This window comes from Anolis sagrei, chromosome 4 (assembly GCF_037176765.1).
Source record: "Anolis sagrei isolate rAnoSag1 chromosome 4, rAnoSag1.mat, whole genome shotgun sequence".
Classification (NCBI taxonomy): Eukaryota; Metazoa; Chordata; class Lepidosauria; order Squamata; family Dactyloidae; genus Anolis; species Anolis sagrei.
This window is the reverse complement of record NC_090024.1, coordinates 66,867,893-66,888,235: the sequence shown is the minus strand read 5'-3', so window position 1 is coordinate 66,888,235 and position 20,343 is coordinate 66,867,893. Positions and strand designations below refer to the sequence as shown.

At 39.9% G+C, this 20,343-nt stretch overlaps 1 protein-coding gene across 1 annotated transcript; it reads right to left on the bottom strand.

The window, feature by feature from the left end:
• Window positions 1–12,391: 12,391 nt before the first annotated feature.
• Window positions 12,392–15,043, bottom strand: MC5R (melanocortin 5 receptor). The gene is made up of 2 exons (XM_060775003.2): window positions 14,776–15,043; window positions 12,392–14,019 (listed from the first exon to the last, which is right to left on the bottom strand). The coding sequence occupies exon 2, from the start codon at window positions 13,915–13,917 to the stop codon at window positions 12,940–12,942; it is 978 nt and encodes a 325-aa protein (XP_060630986.2). The 5' UTR covers window positions 13,918–14,019; window positions 14,776–15,043; the 3' UTR covers window positions 12,392–12,939.
• Between the last annotated feature and the right edge of the window lie 5,300 nt (window positions 15,044–20,343).

Below are 20,343 nucleotides of genomic sequence, written 5' to 3'. Positions count from 1 at the left end.
CTTAAAATCTCTTTGCCTGCCTAGTCACCCATCCATTCCTGGTTTGCCTTTCTTTTAAACTTATTCAGAATTACTTACCAAACTACTAAAATAAAACTCTTAACACAGGCCTTGCTTGACGCAGCTGTAAACTGCATTAACAAGCACCACATTGGGATAAAATCCTCCCCACATCTACTGCTAGCTTTAAGCTTTATGAAGTCCTGATGGCTGCTAGAACTAGCAGTAGTACTAAAAATGCAACCAGGCCACCTAAAGATTTGGGGTTTAGGTCCATGTAGAGAGAGGGAATTGTTATGTATTAGATTTGTTGTTTTCCATTTTTCTTCCAAAGGAAAAGAAATTTATAAAATGTTCTGTCTTGGATATCAAAAGAACATAGTCACCCTTAAGCATTCATGTGCTCTGACTTGGGCAGGACATCATTTGTTATTTCACTGTAGGGAGAAAAAATATTTCAGGCTGACCGAAGCCACTGGCATAAACAATCCAGAGATTAGAACAAAGCAGGCCTCATTAGGTAGGTGGTTCAGCTTCAAGATGACACTACAAGAGAAAAGTTTGTTCTCACATAAATCTAGTTTCAGGAAGGAAGGAAGGAGGGAGGGAGGAGTTTAACACTGCCTTAACTGTCATATTTCAGTGCTATGAAATTATGAAAGCTGTAGTTTTACAAGGTCCTTAGCCTTTTCAGACAGAGTGCTGGTGCCTCACAAAATTGCAAATCCCACTATCCCATAACATTGAGACATGACAGTTAAAATAGTGTCAAATGGCACTATAATCTAACGTTATAGGTAATTTTCAGGGAGGAAGGCATGGGGGAGGCAGTCAGCACAGGGAATTGTAAAATAGAAGGAGTTTTAATAAGTAGTTAGGACCTAAGAAGTTAAATACTTCTAAGGCAATTAGCACCATGGGGATCAAATTAAGTGTAGCACATTTGTACAAAACTAGGTGAGCCATTTGCTCTGCGGTTTTTAACAAGGGTCCAACAATTGATACACTTTCAACTGTGAGCAGATTTCAGAAGTTTTTAAATCATTTTTAACTAGTTTTGGATACTTTCAGAGGCCCTTCCAGATAGGGTCCAAAATGCGGGGCCTGTCGGACTTTCACTGGAGGTATCCAAACAATTTCTCTTGTAAAAGAGAATTAATTTGGGACAAAGTAGGTAAACCCTGCTTTTCCCCAAATTAATTAGATAACCCATGAGACCCAGGCCTTCCCAAAAGGAAGGGGTATTGAGCCTGTGATGACTGACTCCCGGGTACTCCTGGGGGTCAGTCCCCACAGTCCTCTCAGTTCCTAAAAGGCACCCACCTCCATCCCCAAACCCCCTCCCCAGAAGCCCTAAAAAGTGGGAAAACTCACTGGGCCACTATTATGCTCCTCCAGCAGTCCTCCTGGCATGTAGCAATGATGCACCAGGAGTGGGGCAGCCAAGAAGCAAAGCTGCTCCTCGCCCCCCCCCCCTTGCTGGAGGAGCGTAACACCAGCCCATTAAGTATTTACCACTTTTTAGGGCTTTTGGAGGTGGGGTCTTCAGGGTGGCCCCCTGCCATTGCAATAGTTACCATGATGGCATGGACACACACACCCTGGGAAAGCCCAGGTTTTCGAATGCAGTGTGAGGACAGCAATGCGGACGAAAACGGGTTAGTTTAACCCATTTTCGTCCACAATAAATTGCTGTCTGGAAGTGCCCCAAAAGAAAGATTAGTGTGAATTTTTGGGACTTCTATGGTCCTTACATGTTCCCTAAAACTGAATATATGGGAAACATTAATGTGAACAGGTCATGAATGTATAACTACAAGTTACACATTACAAGATAATGAATTCTGCCTTTCCTCATCATGGACTGTGGTATTTGGCTGATTATTACAAACACCAGATTCCATAAATGCTACTAGTCGTTAACAGATATAATGACGAATTCTATGTCAACAGTAGCTTTCTCACATTTTTTGTATCATCAGTGGCATACAAAGTAGGTTGCAGGAATCTAGATGAAAAGTTACAAAATCAGTGCTCATGGTAGCAAAGTCCAGCTCAGATTTTTATAATTTTAAGACTTCATATAACAAAACATACATTATATTATACTTTCTATTATTCATGTATCACTACTTAGACGACGTATGCTTAATTAACTCATTTAATCTTTCAGTTGAATCTGTTTCTTTTCATTATGTTTACTTGCTCCTGAGACCCTCTTACTAATTAGATTCTCAAAAACAACCTGGATAACTAGAATAAAAAACAAATTATAAGATGCTTTGTAAAAGTATTCATCAGACTACTCACTCAGCTATGACAATACCATAGAGGCCACATCTACATGTAGAGGTCCTCATGGGTTCTTCCTCTCTCCTGCTCTGGCATTATTATTATTTTTGCCATGGCCATGATTAAATTATTTGAAGAACAGAGAGGAAATCTATTAGAAATTTGTGATAAAAGTCCTACAGGTATTAACAGAGTTACAACCAGTCATTAGGAATATTGGAATGGAGACATGAAAACATGATAAACTGGAATTGACCAGAGATCAAGGCTTTAGCAGAGCCAGAACATACAGGGTTGAAGAGCTTTAAATGTCATTAACTAGACTAGACTGCCAGAACACTGACCTTTTAAATCATCACTATGAGTACCCAGTGTTGCCCAGGTTATTTGAAAAAGTCAATTTTTAATTGTACAAAATGCACAAGGTTGTGGTGAACTACAATTTACATCATGCCAGGTTAACCCCGAAAAACTCAATCAGTACTTAAAGTTTGTTATGTTGAGCAAGTTTGCTCTGGATGCATCACTGGTGGGGTTCAGTGTGCTCTCTGGCTGTAGGGTAAACTACAACTCCCACTATGGTGAGTCAATCCCCTCAAACCCTTCCAGTAGGTTAAATTAATCATGGGGTTTCTGTGTGCCAAGTTTGGTCCAGGTCCATCATCAGTGGAGGCCACAATTTCTCTGGTTGTGGGTTAACTACAATTCCCAGAAAGGAAGATCAGTTCCCCTCCAATCCCCTCCAGTAATCAAACCAGCATATCAGGTATATGTGCCAAGTTTGATCTAGATCCATCGGTGTTTGGGTTCACAGTGCTCTCTGGAGGTAGGTGAACTACAACTTCCCAAAATCAAGATGAATTTCCCCCAAAGATCTCTTTTAAATATTTTTTTGCTGGTCATGGAGGCTCTGTGTGCCAAGTTTGGTGGAGTTCAGAGTGCTCATAGATCGCAGGTGAACTATACATCCCAGCACCTACAACTCCAAAATGTCCAGACCAATTCTCCTCAAAACCCACCAGTATTCAAATTTGGGCATATCAGGGGTGCATGCCAAGTTTAGTCCAGATCCATCACTGTTTGGGTTCATAGTGTGCTCTGGATGTAGGTGAACTACAACTCCTATAAATCCCTCCAAAGACCTCCAGTATTTTGTTGGGTTCTGTGTGCCAGATTAGTTCCAGGTCCATCACTGGTGGAGTTCAGAGTGCTCTTAGATTGCAGGTGCACTATACATCCCAGTACCTACAACTCCTATAAATCATGGTGAATTCTCACCAAACCTCTTCAGTATGTTCAGTTGCTGATCAATTCCTCTGTATGCTGTCTGCCATAGAAAAGAGTAGGAAAGAGTTATGGGAGAGGCAGTGGGTGGGATCATACAAATTCCACATCAATGGAGAGAGTAAGAAACACTGAAATCTCTGGTGGAGAAAACACATAAAATCTAGGATGAAATGGTGCCCGTATGAAAGCCTTCACTTGGGTAGTGGGCAGTATTTTGATTGTGGAGGGCATTGGCAGTGCTTTTGTTCATGTTCATGGCACTCACTATAATCTTCAATGTCACCGGAGAGAGGGCCTTTGGTGTCTCCTGAGTAGTGGGAGCTATAGCTGTTTCTGGAGGCAGAAGCTTGTCTGTGTAAGTGAACACTCCAACCAGACACACACATACATATTTTCTCTTTTACAAGTTGTATAGATATCTTAAACTGAGCTTGATCGTGCCTTATTATTGCTAGTGATTTAAATGAAAATGTTGAGCTGGTAGTTTTTTGCAGTTTAGCAACTTATTGTGCCACCTTTCTTTACCTCTTTCTTGCAATTTCAGACCTCCCCAGTAATCTTGTGTGATCCTCTTGTGTGTAGGGCAGCCGATCCAGTTTTTAGTGAGATCTAACAGGTGTTGCCATTGATCAAATGGGTGAACTCAGCAATATGCTCTTTGTCAAACATGTTCCATATGAAGTATAGGCACACCACTCAACTTGCAAGACAGTAAAAAAGAATAAATATTAATTTTATCTGGTTTTATCAGATGTCACTATGTTGTATGTTTTAAGTCATGAGGCACCTTTTAAATTTTGTATTAGAATTAGTATTTGGTGTTTGAGGTTGAAGTGTGTCTTTCTTTTTTTAGAAGCAGAAAGCAATTCTTAATCCTATACGAGGTAGAGGGGAAAAAAACTTTGCCATTCAGAAAGAGAAGGAGAAAACAGAGAATATGCATCCCTGATGTGAAAATGCCTTGTAATTTTAGTAATGACGTTCAACGCTCTGAATAGCTTGAAACTTCAATGCTCTAAGGCAGGGGTTCTCAAAATTTTTCAGACACTGAGCCCTTTTTGAAGCAAAAGTTTCCCATGGATACCTAAGAAATGTTTATATGGTAAATTGTATATAATGCATATATATCAGACACGGGCCTTATAATGAGAATAACAACCTTCATGAACCTTTTACATCTACCAAATTGGACATGGCTCTCAATAAATGTAAAAATAGCAAAGCAGCTGGCTTGGATGATCTACCGATTGAACAAATTAAGACCTTTGAGGCCAAAAGCAAGGTGCTGGCTGCTGGAGCTGATGAACAACTACATTGCATCCTGTCAGATCCCCAAAATTTGGAGAAAAGCAAGAGTCATAGCCATCTTGAAACCAGGCAAAGATCGCAGTGATCCAAAAAGCTATAGACCAATCTCTTTGTTGAGCCATCTTTACAAAGTTCTGAAGAGACTTTCTTTGCATAGAATTATGGACAAAGTAGACCCATGCATGATTCTACAGCAAGCTGGCTTCAGGAAAGGCAAAAACTGCACATCACAAGTGTTGAACCTCACTCAGCACATAGAAGATGGTTTTGGAAGGAGGCAGATTACAGCCACTGCCAGAAGGAACAGAGAATTTCATCTATGCTAATGATCATGCCATCACTACCCAAGCAGGGAGCTTTGAAATGGTTGAACAGAAGCTCTCTGAAGCTTTAGGTGCTCTTACTGTCTATTATAGGGAAAACCAGCTGATTCTTAACAGGCAAGCATCTTGAGCTCTAAGGATTACCTGGGAAGGAATCCCAGCACCCCCAAATACCTGGGAGTTACCCTGGACCGTGCTCTGATCTACAAGAAGCACTACTTGAATATCAAGCAAAAAGTGGGTACTAGAAACAATATCATATGACAGCTGACTGGCACAACCTGGGGATCAACCAGATACAGTGAAGACATCTGCCCTTGAGCTTTGCTACTCTGCTGCTGAGGACCCATGTCCAGTGTGGAACACAACTCACCACACTAAAACAGTGGATGTGGCTCTGAATGAAACATGCCACATTATCACAGGATGTCTATGCCCTAGAATACACTAGAGAAATTATACTCTTTAGCCAGTATTGCACCACCTGACATCTGCCGGGACATAGCAGGCAATAATGAAAGGACCAAGGCAATGACATCTCTGGCCCATCCAGCACACCAGTGCCTTAAATCAAGAAACAGCTTACTAAGATCTACAGAGATACTCGGAAGAACACCTCAACAAGTGAGAGTCCAAAAGTGGCAGGCTAAAACCCAGAACCTCAATCCATGGCTGATACCGAATGAGAAACTCCCCCTGGGCACACAGAAGACTGGGCGGCTTGGAAGGGGTTGAACAGAGTGCACTCTGGCACCACAAGATACAGAGCCAACCTTAAGAAATGGGGCCACGAAGTGGAGTACATGACATGCGAGTGTGGATAAGAGCAAACCACAGACCACCTACTACAATGCAACCTGAGCCCTGCCACATGCACAATGGAGGACCTTCTTATAGCAACACCAGAGACACTCCAAGTGGCCAGCTACTGGTCAAAGGACATTTAGTATAATGTCAAGTATTTTAAACTTTGGTTTTTCTTTAAAATACATTACAAGTGTGCCCTAAGTTTGCTTCTGATACGATAAATAAATAGGCATGGGGCGGGCCAGTGGCAGATTGGTGGAGAGAGTTTGTGTGAACTCATTCACACAGTGCAAAAAAAGCGGGGGAAAGAACAATACAATATTTAAAATAAAGAGAGTTTTAACCAACATAAGCTTAACAATACTTCAGTGGAAAAACCCCAAGGACATCCAGTCCAACTATATTATTATTATTATTATTATTATTATTATTATTATTATTATTAATGGGCCATCCAGACCAACCTCCTTCTGCCATGCACAAAAAACACAGTCAAAACACTCTGCTCCAGGAGTCTGTGCCCTGGGAGGATGCTGCTGCTCCTGTTGCTGTTGTTGTTTTAAATCTGTTTGAAACTGTTCAAGTTGATTTATTGAACCCCTCCCTGAGATCAATTAAACTTTTAAAAATATTTCTAAGCATTTATTCTTGGGTATTCTTGATGAGGGGGACAAGTAAGAGATTTTTTAAAAAAATAATGAATGTTTTAAAAAGTTTATTACATTGTGTGTGTTTGTGGGATATGAGTAGTTGCTGTGTGCCTTCTGATTTATGGCAACCCCATCATGGGGTTTTCTGTGTGACTCACCCAAGGTCAGACAATGAGTTTCCATGGCCAAGGGGAGAATCAAACCCTGCTTTCCAGAGACGTTGTCCAATGCTCAGACCACAACACCATGCTAGCTCTCGCTGTGTGTGTAAGCAATAAGCAATAAGAGTGTGACTCAGTAAGAGAAGGACTCTGCTGCCTGAAGCCAAAGGTCTGTGAAGTACAGCTTTCTTTTCCCACAGTGGCCAGGCATCTGTTGGAAGCCCACAAGCAAAATATGAGCAAAATCTTCTCCCATGCTTCCTTCACAGCAATTTGTACAGAGAGGAACTAATACTGGAGCGAAAACCTTGGCAAAATGCCAAGGAATCTTTAATAACAACAATTGATGTATTTGCCTGCTCCCCTGTTAAAGCCCCTTGAAGAACTTAAAAATATTTGTTAGGCTGAACCTAGAGCATGACGCTAAGTACACCTTACTTAATTAAATATGGACCAAAATCCTCAAGCTAGTTAAAGAAAGATTTAAATCTACTTTCCCCAGCCACTCTTTTGATTTTATTTATATCCTGCTTTCTTCCAAAGCTCAGTCACCATCGATCACACAGCCAGGGATCTCATTCTGATCCCAGAGCAAGATGAGCTCTGCCTGGGAGGTGCTTGGCAGGGAAGGCAGTGGAGGTGCTTCAGTGGCCCTGAGAAAAACGACACCGTTTATTTTGCCTTTTCAACATTGAGGGTCCTGCTTGACACATAAAAGGCTGGTATTACTGCCTGTCAGTCCGCCCCTCCTCTGAATGCCATACCAATCCAGATGGGTGCACTAGGAAAATAACATTTTCTTCCCCTGGAAACTGCAGGGGAAGAACTGAGTTTTTTAAAAATGCGTGAAAGCCTAAAAGAAGTTCTTTCACTGTTAAAACAATAGTGTGTTGTGTGTTCCTACAACACCAGAATGGAAGTGAGTATGGATTGGGTTGTTGTAGGGTTTTTTTGAGCTATATGACAATGTTCTAGAAGCATTCCCTCCTGACATTTCACCTGCATCTATGGCAAGCATCCTCGCTTGCCATAGATGCAGGTGAAACGTCAGGAGAGAATGTTTCTAGAACATGGCCATATAGCCCGGAAAACCTACAACAACCCAGTGATTCCAGCCGTGAAAGCTTTCGACAATTCATTGAGTATGGATTTTCTTCCTAGTGTACAGTACACCTGGTGTAGAATACACATTCAGTAGGATATAGATCTGAAGGTTTTTTGTTGTTTTTTTTCCAGTGGCAGTGGGAGAAAAAACTACTCATCTTTGCACAATTTGAAAAAAAATGAACTTCTTTTGTCACCTTGACAAAAGAAAACTTGCAGTTTATTTGGGGGAGGGAACAATGGTGGAAAACATGCTGTGCAAAATGAAATATTGATCCTTCACAAACATGTTTCTTTTTCTGGCCATTTTCTTGCCCTAATGCACACTTGACACAGATAGCACATGTGTGATGTTTTAAATCAATGCAAATTATGAAAGCATTTGTGCTGGCTTTATTAAACTCTCTGCATACTCCCGTTCATTTGTGCAGCTTATGGGGGAAGGTGGTCTTAGGGGGGGCTTCATTCTCACTCTTGTGTCTGTCATGAAGACTATCAAGAAGATGCTTTTCACAACACAGAGAAACTAGAATTTATTCAAGATAAGCCCCCTCCCCCCCCCCCAAAAAAAGAATGCTTTACATCTCTAGGATTCAGCTCAGACATTTGCAAAAGTTAAAGTTGTAAATAAGCTTGTTCTGCAGGAAGGCCTTGTTAAAGTAAACAGGCAGAAATCCTGTGAATTCTATCCACAAGGGAAAATACTTGCTATCATTCTAGTGCAGTGGTTCCCATCCTTCATTTTAACCAGGAACCACTTTGACCAGGGACCACTCTCCAACATTAGTACCAAAGGGGTTACAAATAAGTTTTTGATCATCATTAGTTCCGTTTTGATTTTTTGAGGTCGATTCAGAAAATTGCATTGGGTAGACCATATCAGCTCTAGTTTCTGATACAGAACATATGCCATGAACATGATATAGAAGTCGCCATCTGCTCACCCACAGAAAACCATATTTAATCATCTAGAGCCGCAGACCTTATTTTAGGTCTCGTGGCCCATAGGTTAGGAACCACTGTTCTAGTGCAACATGGTTTCATTCCACCTAGGGCCCTTCCACACAAACGAGAGACAGGGCCTTCTCAGTGGTGGCCCCACATCTGTGGAATACACTCCCCAGGGAAATCAGATCAGCTCCATCTCTCCTTTCCTTCAGGAAAAAGCTCAAGACATGGTTTTGGGACCAGGCATTTGGGCAGCAGGCTAACATCAGTTGCAATGCTTTATTTGAATTGATAATGCATAGGCTTTGGACTGGGTCTCTCAACTGAACTTAGATGCAGTTATATTGTTATTGTAATAATAATGTTTTAAATTACTATTTTATAATTTAAAGTTTTAATTAATGTTAAATCTGTGTTATATTGTTGTGGTGTATATGTTGGCATCAAATTGCTGCCAATTGTAAGCCGCCCTGAGTACCCTGTCAGAAGTTGAGAAGGACGGGGTAGAAATGTTTGAAATAAATAAACTGGGCTATCTGAGTCCACACTGCCATATAATTCAGTTCAATGTTCAATGTTTGGAAGGGTTCTTATAGATTCATTCTACTGTCATGGAAATTCCATGTCGCACACACTCTCCGCCAAATATCCACTCAGAAAAAAATAGGAATAATGACATACCTTACATATGTGTTATGCATATAAAAATAAAATAAAAATATTATTCATCTAGTTCCACTGTATATCAGTATCATAGATACATGATAAGATAAACACATAACATTGTGGTATTTGTGCGATGCCGCTTCAAAAAGAAAAAGATTTGAAGAATATATGAAATTGCCATCCAGGAAAAATGACTCATTCAAAGCAAATAAAAATTCAACTTTTTGTGTTTTTTTCTGGAATTTTCTTAAAGCCTTTATCAAAACATTGGGTTGGATCTATTTACTCATATTTATACCAGCTGTCTTTGAGATTAACGTAAGCAATGACAAAGTCATTGATTTTAATAAATCTATTTCTAAAGTTTACTCCTCTTTATATGCATGTATTTTTAGTCCAAAAATTGACCCAAAAACATGGGTTGGCTTATCCATAGTCAATGTAAGTACTGTGTCTTACCTCTTATATACATATAAAAGAAACCATATTTAAGTACAGTAATGAAAGATGAGTGCTTAGCCTGTCCTGGGAAAACCTAATAGAACAGGCATGGGCAAACTTTGGCCCTCCGGGTTTTTTGGACTTCAACTCCCACAATTCCTAACAGCTGGTAACCTACCTGGGATTGTGGGAATTGAAGTCCAAAACACCTGGAGGGCTGAAGTTTGCCCATACCTGTAACAGAAGCATTGACTTCACGACACTCCCTACCATGGTGCCACTTTTGGCCTTTTTGAATACATGGGCAGGAAAATTGTAGCAGCCAACAGCAGTACTAGCATTTTCCCCTCTCTGGGGAATTATCCTCAACTTATCCACGGTTCATATCAAAATTTAATTTTTTTCAGCACAGTAGATACTGAAATGCAGTGTCAGTCAAAATTACAAAATGTCTAAACTTTAAGTTGGGTCCTAAAACAATTACATTTTTGGATATTACAGTACACTGAAAGTGCATAGATTTTTGTTCATATCACCATTAAGCAATCTGTTGTATATTTCTACATTTTACCTATGAATGCACATCTGACTACCTCATCACATTGCCTCCTGCAGAATTCTGGGGTTTGTAGTTTAGTGAGGCTGCTAAAGGCTCCTCCCTAAACTACAAACCCCAGGAATCTGCAGGAGACAGAAACTGGATTTCAAGTGGATTCATCCTCTAGTGTGATGAAGTCTTGTTCCCTGAATGATTTCATAGACTTACAACCCAAACCAGCATTTTGTTGAGCATTTCTCAGAACGTGTACTCCTACAGATTTTTCAATTGTTCCACATTTTTCTAAAGTGATTTCCCAAGGCTGATTTAGTAGATGCTGTGTATTTTATCCAAAGAGAGTGTTATTTCATACCTTTCACGAGTGTCCTTGGAACTATTGCAAATATAGCAACAGGACAAGTTCACTTAAGCTGTCATTGAAACATATACAAAGAATGAAAAAGCAGGCATTTTGGTAGGTCTAAGAGTAATTTCCCTGTGCTATTTAAAAGGCTAAGGCCAGAGGTGGCCCTAGGTAATTTTCAACGCTAAGCAAACAGTATTTTGGCGCCCCCGCCCCCAAACCAATCACTGATATATATTTTCTGTTCGTCATGGGAGTTCTGTGTGCCATATTTGGTCCAATTCCATCATTGGTGGAGTTCAGAATGCTCTTTGATTGTAGGTGAACTATACATCTCAGTAACTACAACTCACATATGTCAAGGTCTATTTTCCCCTAAGAGCACCTCAAGAGCGCCCCTGGGCAAAATCAACAATACTGCAAATGCTTACTTTGCGTAATGGGTTGAGCCACCCCTGGCTAGGACAGAAACCCAGCTAGCATTCATTCCCATTTAGTTTGTAAGACCTTTCAGCATATCCTTGATGAAAATCAATTTTGACATTGACTGTTACTCTGACAGTTACATGACATTTATAATGATCCTGTCTGTTTATACTTTTTAACAGGCAATGATACAAAGCAAAGGGCTCAGGGAAATAGGGACACGGGATATATATCATGAGACCTTGGTCATCTGGGTAGTGAAGACTGCACTGTCTTGTGCACAAGTAGACATTTATAGTATATCTTTATTCAAGATCTACATGTTCTCAGCTCTCTTTTCTTAGTTTCACATTAAAATGTGAATATTTTTAAGAGCCAAAACCTTCCAGCTTCTTCATAGCACGTGTTAAGCACAACTGACCCAAATAAATAAATAAATGCACCAATGCTGAATTAACATCATATATTCGTATTGCAAAAATCAAAGCTGTATTTCTTACATGTCAAGGAGATGTAGAAGGCAGTTGTCTTTTTCAAGAAGTATTTGCCAGCTTGTAAGCAAAGAGCCAGTATAATGTAGCAGTTTGACCATTGAACTATAACTCTGGAGATAAGAGTTGAAATCTCCACTCAGACATGGAAACACACTGGGTGATCTTTGATAAATCAATCACTTTCAGCATCAGAGGAAATAAAGACAACCCTTCTCTGAAAAAAAATTGCCAAGAAAACTCAGCGATAGGGTTACCTTAGGATTGCCATAAGGCAAAAACAACTTGAAGGCACACAACATTGATAAGCAGCATTGCATCAGTGCATTGCTCTCCCAGGAATTGGTCACCATTAATATGTCATGAAAAGAGTTGTGGCTGGATTCACCCATTTGGGTCATGGTCACTGTTTGGCACCCCAGCAACTGCTGTAAACCCATAGACTCATAGCCACAACTCTTTTTCTCACTAGCAGCTGCATTTATTCAGTGGCTAGTTTTGACTTTCAATACTTCTGTCCTCACAGGCATGTTATTCAGATTTCTACTGTCAAGTAACAGGCACAAATAAACACCTCACAAAAGAAAATATTCCAGTTACACTAGTCAGTTGAGATGTTCTGGTATTTTGTCCTTTACTGATATGTACATGTACATAAGGACATTCTGAAGACATCCTCGCTGAGGCATAGGAAATTTGACATTTGCAAATTACATTTATCACATAATATTAATTACAGTCACGCATAAAAGTGCAACAAACAGCAAAGGAAACTCCACGCTTGTCAATTAAGTGGTCATAACTAAAGATCAGTCAGAAAAATCTGAAATACTGGTTTGTATTTGTATCTATACTTCATGAAGCACAAAGATAATTTACCAAATATATTCACAATTACTAGTTATAAAAACAAACAAATAAACTGAAATGATATAACTTTTTTTTCTCCTACACACACCCACACCTTTGGTAGTACATTCAATCTTGTTTTTAGAGTAGCAATGGGCAATATGTAGTGGCCCAAATGTTGTCTGATTTCCAATTTCCATCAGCCCTAGCCAGCCTAGGCAATGGTAAAAGAATGAGGGGAGCTGCAACCCAACCATGTTTAGAACTCCTTGAATGTGCGTTTCCTAATATTTGCTGGGCAGTCCACAGATCAGGCTTATACTATAGCAGCAGATGATCTCCTTAAAAGTCTTTCTCATCTCTTGGCTTCGGAAGGCATAGATCAAGGGATCAATAATTGAATTGCACATGATGAGGATGAGATACATGTTGAAGTGAGACATGAAGCAAACACAGTAAAGATTTTGTGGGCAAGAGATCATGAGGATAAGATGGAGGAAAAATGGAGCCCAGCAAACTATGAAGATGCCAAGTAGCATAGTCAGAGTTATGGCACCTTTCATACTGGTCCTCTGATGAACAGAATTATATCCCGGCAGAGCTGCTATCCTCTTGACATGTGTACGAGCCAAAAGGAACATGTGTATGTACAGAGATACCATGAGAAACAACATAGTGAAGAACATTGTGATGAGACACATGATGACATACTTTGATTCATAATAGAGGATGAAGATGATACCACAACCTATGCAAAAAGTCCAGATGCATGCAATTATGAGTCCTGATCTTTTCACAGTCATGATATTGTGATAACGGAGGGCATAAAAGATAGTGATGTACCTGTCCACTGCTATAGCTAGCAAACTGCACATGGAAGCCACAACAGAGATACATATCATTGAGTCAAAAACATTGTCTATGTGACGTACAAAAACATCTTCAATAATGAGGTGTCTATTGTTTAGCAAATATATAGTGATGGTCTCCCAGGCATTTGACACACTGACCAGCATATCAGCCACGGCTAAGCTGCACACAAAGAAATACATAGGCGAATGCAAGTTCTTGTTCTTAATTATGGCACAGATGACCAGGATGTTTTCAAGAAGGCTTACAATGCCAAGTATAAGAAAGACTTCGACAGCAATGACCACTTGTTCACAGGTTGACAGTTTAGTCTTGATGGTAGGCAGTGTTAGGTTGCTTGCAAGCACTGTCAGGTTAATGTCTAGACTGTTGGGTTGGTCAGAGTTGTTCATCTTGGCTCACAAAGAAGCTCTTTCCTTAAATGCTCTTTTCAGTCAGGCAGGCTGGTTGTAAAACAGTCTTGCAAATGCATTTTTGACAGGAAGTGCCAGAACCTGTGAAACATACCAAAAGAAAGAGAAAGAATGACCAAAAGCAGGTTGACAAAAAGCATTAGCTAGACATGTAAGTGGCACAATCATCTTTTAAAAAGGGGAATCTCTCCAATGTCATATTAAATGAGCAGCTGGCAGGTGGCAGCTTTTGTACCCTTGTGGTTATTTTTCTCTTGACTACTGAATTTCCACACATTCTACGAAACATGATATCTTAATGATACATCTTCTGATCAGTAAACAGCATGGGATTACTAATAATTTAGTCCCAGCAACCTTAAAACCCCCAATGAATATAGCACCCATGATAACTATCAGATTACATCTGCTTGCCTGATTTGACTTATGTAAAAGTTTGAATTTCTGCATTTTATGCTTGAAAAGCAAAAGGTTAGAATCCTTTCCTTGATCTTTCCACTTGCTACTATCGCAACAAGCTCTGATACCAACACTAAGCAGCTGTATCCCTTGCTAGCCATCTTACTGTAACAGATGCAGTGCATCAAAGCATAGAAAATTCCCATTTATTGTAAATTCTTTCTTGCTTGAGGACATCAGCATTCAGATATTTTTGGAACAGGGGAAGCATTATAAAAAAAGGTTACAAAATAGCCAATCATTCATAAATACAACTCAAATTATATATTTGATACAACCAAAAATAATGATATTTCAAAGCTTCAGATACCCTTCCATCATCCACAAAAATGAAATATATTTAATTTGCAAATAAGAGGAGAAATGTAAAGCATTTACCAAGAATTTGAGCTCCTGTATGTCTTCAAGTCTGCACTTTCTTCCTTTGGCTGTCAGAAGTTTGTGTTCACCTGTCCATCCAGCATCAAGAGTTTGTGTTCTTTTGGCAGGAATAGATGCCATGTCAGAGGAAAAACATGATTCACATCCACAGAGACAGGTCTCCCTTGTATTCAAAATTACATATTGTGGTGCTGCCTTTTTATACTCGCAGAGTTGATCACTCCAGTGTTCGCCTTCCAGCTCCTCCTCCCTTTCTTTCCCCCCAACTTCTCATTGACTTCCAGAAAACCCTAAGAGTTGAATTTTTAGCACCACCTCGTGGCTGCTTCTGTGATGCATATTTGCTTTTTTAGGTGGGAGTCACTCTGCCTAAATCTCAACGCCAGCAACTATTTTTGATCAAAAATAATTTTGTCCATTTCCATTTTCAAATAAATTAAATAACCAAAAGTATTCCTTGGGTTTTTTAATCATACTTGCATGGGTTGTATTCACTTTCTGTAAGGTTTAATTTAATTCAGAATTAATTTGCTTCGCTCTAGAGTCCGTTTTCACTTTAAAAAATTCAGTACCTAGCCTTAATCTGCATAGAAATCAAACAAATAGTAACTGCCTCTTATCATGTGCAGATTTTCCTCCCATAACCACCAAAGCCAGCATAGAGATGTGATTTAGGCTTTAGTACCTGTTTTTTTTTATTTTTAAAAAACCTCTTGATGTTGTATCTGTCTCTTATTGACTGGGAGACACTTATACCAGAATTGATTTTGCTATGGATGGTTCTTAGTCAGTGACAGAAACATACAATAATTGCCCTTAGTTTACAAAAGGAAAAGTACAGAAGGTGCTTGACACATCCTAAGAATGTTCAAACCATCTCTTTCATTATGATGTAAAATTTCCAAGAGAGTAGCCCCCTTAGTCTATTGGGCCAGAATTATTATTATTATTATTATTATTATTATTATTATTTCCTGCCTCCATCTCCCTAAAGAGACCTCAGGGTAATTTACATGGGGACCAAGCCCAATATAAACAAGGTGCAAAATAACACAATTAAAAACATAAAGTAATCAACAATATTAAAACAATAAAACCAATAAAATCGAAGACATCATAAGACATAACCAAACAGCAAGCGGCCAATGGCAAAGAAAAGTGGGCATGTTTCAGACAATAGGGCAAGACAGGGCTAGTGCTACATAAACTGTAAGCCCAGGGGCTGGGAATAAAGTGCTGGAGATCCTACCAAAATATGAGAGCTTGGCAGACTTGATCAGTAGTTGAACCATTATTCAAAAGCACATTGGAACATCCAAGTCTTCAGGTCTTTCTAAAAGATGGACAAGGTGGGGGCTAATCTCCATCTCCCTGGGGAGAGAGTCCAAGAGCCAGGGGGGCACCACCGAAAAAGCCCTCTCTCCCATCCCCACTAGTCGAGCTTGTGACGGAGGTGGAAGCAAAAGAAAGACCTCCCTGGCAGATCTTAGCACTTCACTGGTTCATAGAGGGAGATACGGTCACAAAGATAAGCAGGACCCTAACCATTTATGGCTTTATAGGTAATGACCTGCACTTCAAATTTTCATTAGAGGCTTTGTCCGCTTCTGTAACTAGCTCATTAGTAACCTGAAATAACAGACAATCTTGTAACAACTTAACAACAAAGCAGCTGCACTACTGTAGTTCTGAGTTTGCAAGACCTGAGCAGGGTTTTTGCCAACAGGGTGACTTGGATTTCTCTCATTCATAGGACTGCTGTATGTTGAATCCAACTTGACAAAAGAATCCTAGTGCCAAATTTAGGTAACTGATGCTAAATACACACAAGGGCCAAATCACAAACAATTATGATAACATAATTCAAAGTGCTAGTCTTGATCTATAAAGCCGTAAACGACTCCGGCCCAATTTACCTGTCCAAACGGATTCTCCCCTATGAACCATCAAGGTTATTAAAATCTTCTGGGTGGGGGGGGGGGCTGCTCTCAGTCCCACCACCTTTGCAGTCGTGTCTGGTGGGGACAAGGGACAGGGCCTTCTCGGTGGTGGCCCCTCGGCTCTGGAACTCCCTCCCACTAGAGATTAAATCTGCCCCTTCCCTCCTATCATTTAGAAAACAAGTAAAAACCTGGCTTTGGAATATGGCCTTCGATGACTGAGACAATGACTCTGACCACACGGAAGGATGGCAACGAATCGTGAATTCACCTGACGACCTGGCCTGTGTAATGTTTATGATTGTATTTTAATGTACTTGTTGTATTGTATTATGAGGATGTTTTGTATTTTATTATTGTATCTGAATTTCATGCTGTAAACCGGCCTGAGTCCCTCTTAGGAGGTGGAGAAGACCGGTATATAAAAACTCTAAATAAATAAATAAATAAACAAATAACATCATAGTTCTCTCACTGAAGAAGAGAAAGATACAGAAAGAAAATGGGCATAGTGTAGAAAAGGTAGAAATAAGAGTTTCTTCCTCTGGGGAACGATTTTTTTCTCCTTTCCCTTGGGCATGTTTTGGACTCACTCCTCAACCATATATAAAAAACAGTGGGCCTGCAACTAGTAGTTCTCAACCTTCCTAATGCCACAACCCCTTAATACAGTTCCTCATGTTTTGGTGACTCCCAACCATAAAATTATTTTCCTGCTACTTCAAAACTGTCATTTTACTACTGTTATGGATTGTTATGTATATATCTGATATGCAGGATGTATTTTCATTCACTGGACCAAATTTGGCACAAATACCCGATACGCTCAAATTTGAATACTGGTGGGGTTGGGGGGGATGATTTTGTCATTTGGGAGTTGTAGTTGCTGGGATTTATAGTTCACCTACAATCAAAGAGCATTCTGAACTCCACCAATGATGAAATTGAACCAAACTTGGCAGACAGAACTCCCATGACCAACAGAAAATACTGGAAGGGTTTGGTGGGCATCCACATTGAGTTTTGGAGTTGTAGTTCACCTACATCCAGAGAGCACTGTAGACTCAAACAATGACAGATCTGGACCAAACTTGGAACATATATTCAGTATGCCCAAATGTGAACACTGGAGGAGTTTGGGGAAAATATAACTTGACACTTGGACATTGTAGTTGCTTGGGATTTATAGTTCACCAACAACCAAAGGGCATTCTGAACCCCAGCAATGATAGAATTAAGCCACAGTTCCCACACAGAACCCACATGACCAACAGAAAATATTGTGGTCTTTGGTGACCTGTCTTACACACCCTCATGACCCCCCAGGGGTCCCAACCCTCAAGTTGAGAAACGCTGCCCTAAAAGCTCTGGGCCCATCAAGTTTCTTTAAGGCTTCAGTTGTGAATAAGTCTCTTCCTGCCCAGTCAGTAAACCACTTCAGCATGCTGTCCAGGGTCCTGATAGTCTCTCCTGACAATCCTGATTTTATGGCATAGGCCATACAGCATTGAACCTGCCTGACCCATCTTAATTGCAGCCAAAGTAGAAGCCATGCTCAGGCGAAGTTATTTTGCTCATAATTTATCTATAGCACTACTTTGGTTCAGTACTTTCCACTTATCTTATCTCATCTGCAGATAAAAGCATTGTCCCCTGCTTGCATTTCTTTTTGAGTACATTACACGTCTTTTTTATTTCTCCTTGGTTTCTAATCCTATTTCTACAGACTTAGAAAAAATAATGTTTTCTTCCCCACACTGCATAAGAAGAGATGCTGTATTTCATTATGTACTGATCATGGGAGGGAACTGGTTTCTGAATTGTTTGTACCTTTTATCTTTTTAAAATTCCTATGATCTTCCTTATGTGTATATTCTCCTGCGCAATCTGTTTATTTCCTTTCGTCCAGTTTAGTAATATTAATAATAGCTTTTGTGGGCTTTTTGTTGTTGTTCCAGGGGCAGTACAATTCTTTGCTTTGGTGGGCTTTGCAATGGCATAGCAAATATTCAAGGAAAGTCACATGTGGTTTAAATTGTGGTTTTGGGTATGTCATTTTTGTTCCTCTAGAAAAAGAAATCTGTAGCCAGTGTGAAGAATGTCTGCCCTTCCCCAGATATTGCAGGATTACAACTTACACGATTCCCTGAATTGGCTATGCTGGTTCGAAATTGCTGTTGTTATTCATATATCTTTTCCTCTTATTAAAGAGACTCCTATGGTAGGAGTTGAATAAACAAAATACATAATTGTTACTACTTAGCAGGGAGAATCTATTATCATATGTGGTGGCTTGTGAGAAGGCATAACATTCCTATTGTTAAATACATTCTCATTCAAAGGAAATTACAGGCTAGAATACAGCTAAAAATCTAAACTGCTTCTTTTAGGACCAATGGCCCAAAAATATATATCTGGGGCTTCTAAGATAAAGCTTGGACTACATGGCTGGAGATTTGGAAAATTGTTATCGAAAAAGTCAACTTTTGCAGGCTCTGCTCTAAAGCAATTTTGACTGTTTGATACAAAGAGTGCTGTGATTATATTGGTAATAAGACCTGGTTGAAGTCTAGCTACCAATACTCTTTTGACATCTCTTGTATGTCATCAATTGACGAACGCAAATATTTGACACTGTTTGCTCTATTCAAGGCAGAATAAAAAAGATCTTGGACTATTCATTGCCTTAAAAAACCACTGAAATGCATGGTGTCAGCACAAGTTGACAAGTGATTTGAAGGTACATACACACACACACACACATACACACACACACGAAAATCATGTACAATCTGAGGACAGCCTTGTAATTTTCTGTCCCTGTTCTTGACTGTCCCATACTTTGAGTGAGTGATCCATACCCTTCAGCCTGAAAGAATTACTCGTTTCCACCTGGCATGCACCTTGCTGTCATGATTATATATATTGAATGATAGTAATTAACTGCATTTGAATTAGCCCAAAGCACATCAGGACCACAAAGGTATTATTATTGGGCAGCCAGGTGCTAGCACTGGAGGGGTCCCCTCTTGTTAAAAGCGCCTTGCTACTATAGGAATAAATTATCCTTTAAAAGAAGGAATCGGTTATTACACTGCCAGGTAAACAACCCACACAGTGCAGCTCAGTATGCAAGAGGAGATCTCAGAGCAACAATTAACTGTGCCAAGAACTTGCTGTGACCAACAGACTGCATTTAATACTGGCATTTTAATACTGAGGTTTTGAAGTGCTTTTCACTAGCATCAAGAACAGAAGAATAAATGACATGGATTCAAAGAGTCTGGCAATTAGCTTCAAACATGGGTTGCTCACTTGCATTTCAAACTTCATTTCCCTTCACCGTGTGACCAATTTTGTTCTCAAACCAAGGGAAATTTTACAAGTCCTACTCATGATTTCCTACACTGGCCACAATCACATCTGAGGTCTGAAAATTGGCTGTTTTGATTGAGTCGGCATGAACTCACAAAAACAGGGAGATGAAGGCAAACCACTGCTGCATGTAACAGCAGGGGATTGTATTTTCCATACAGAACAGGCCAGCAACTGAATAATATAAGTAAAGGTCCAAATCAGCTATTGACTTTCATGGATGGATGGAAATATGGATCATCAGAGAGCG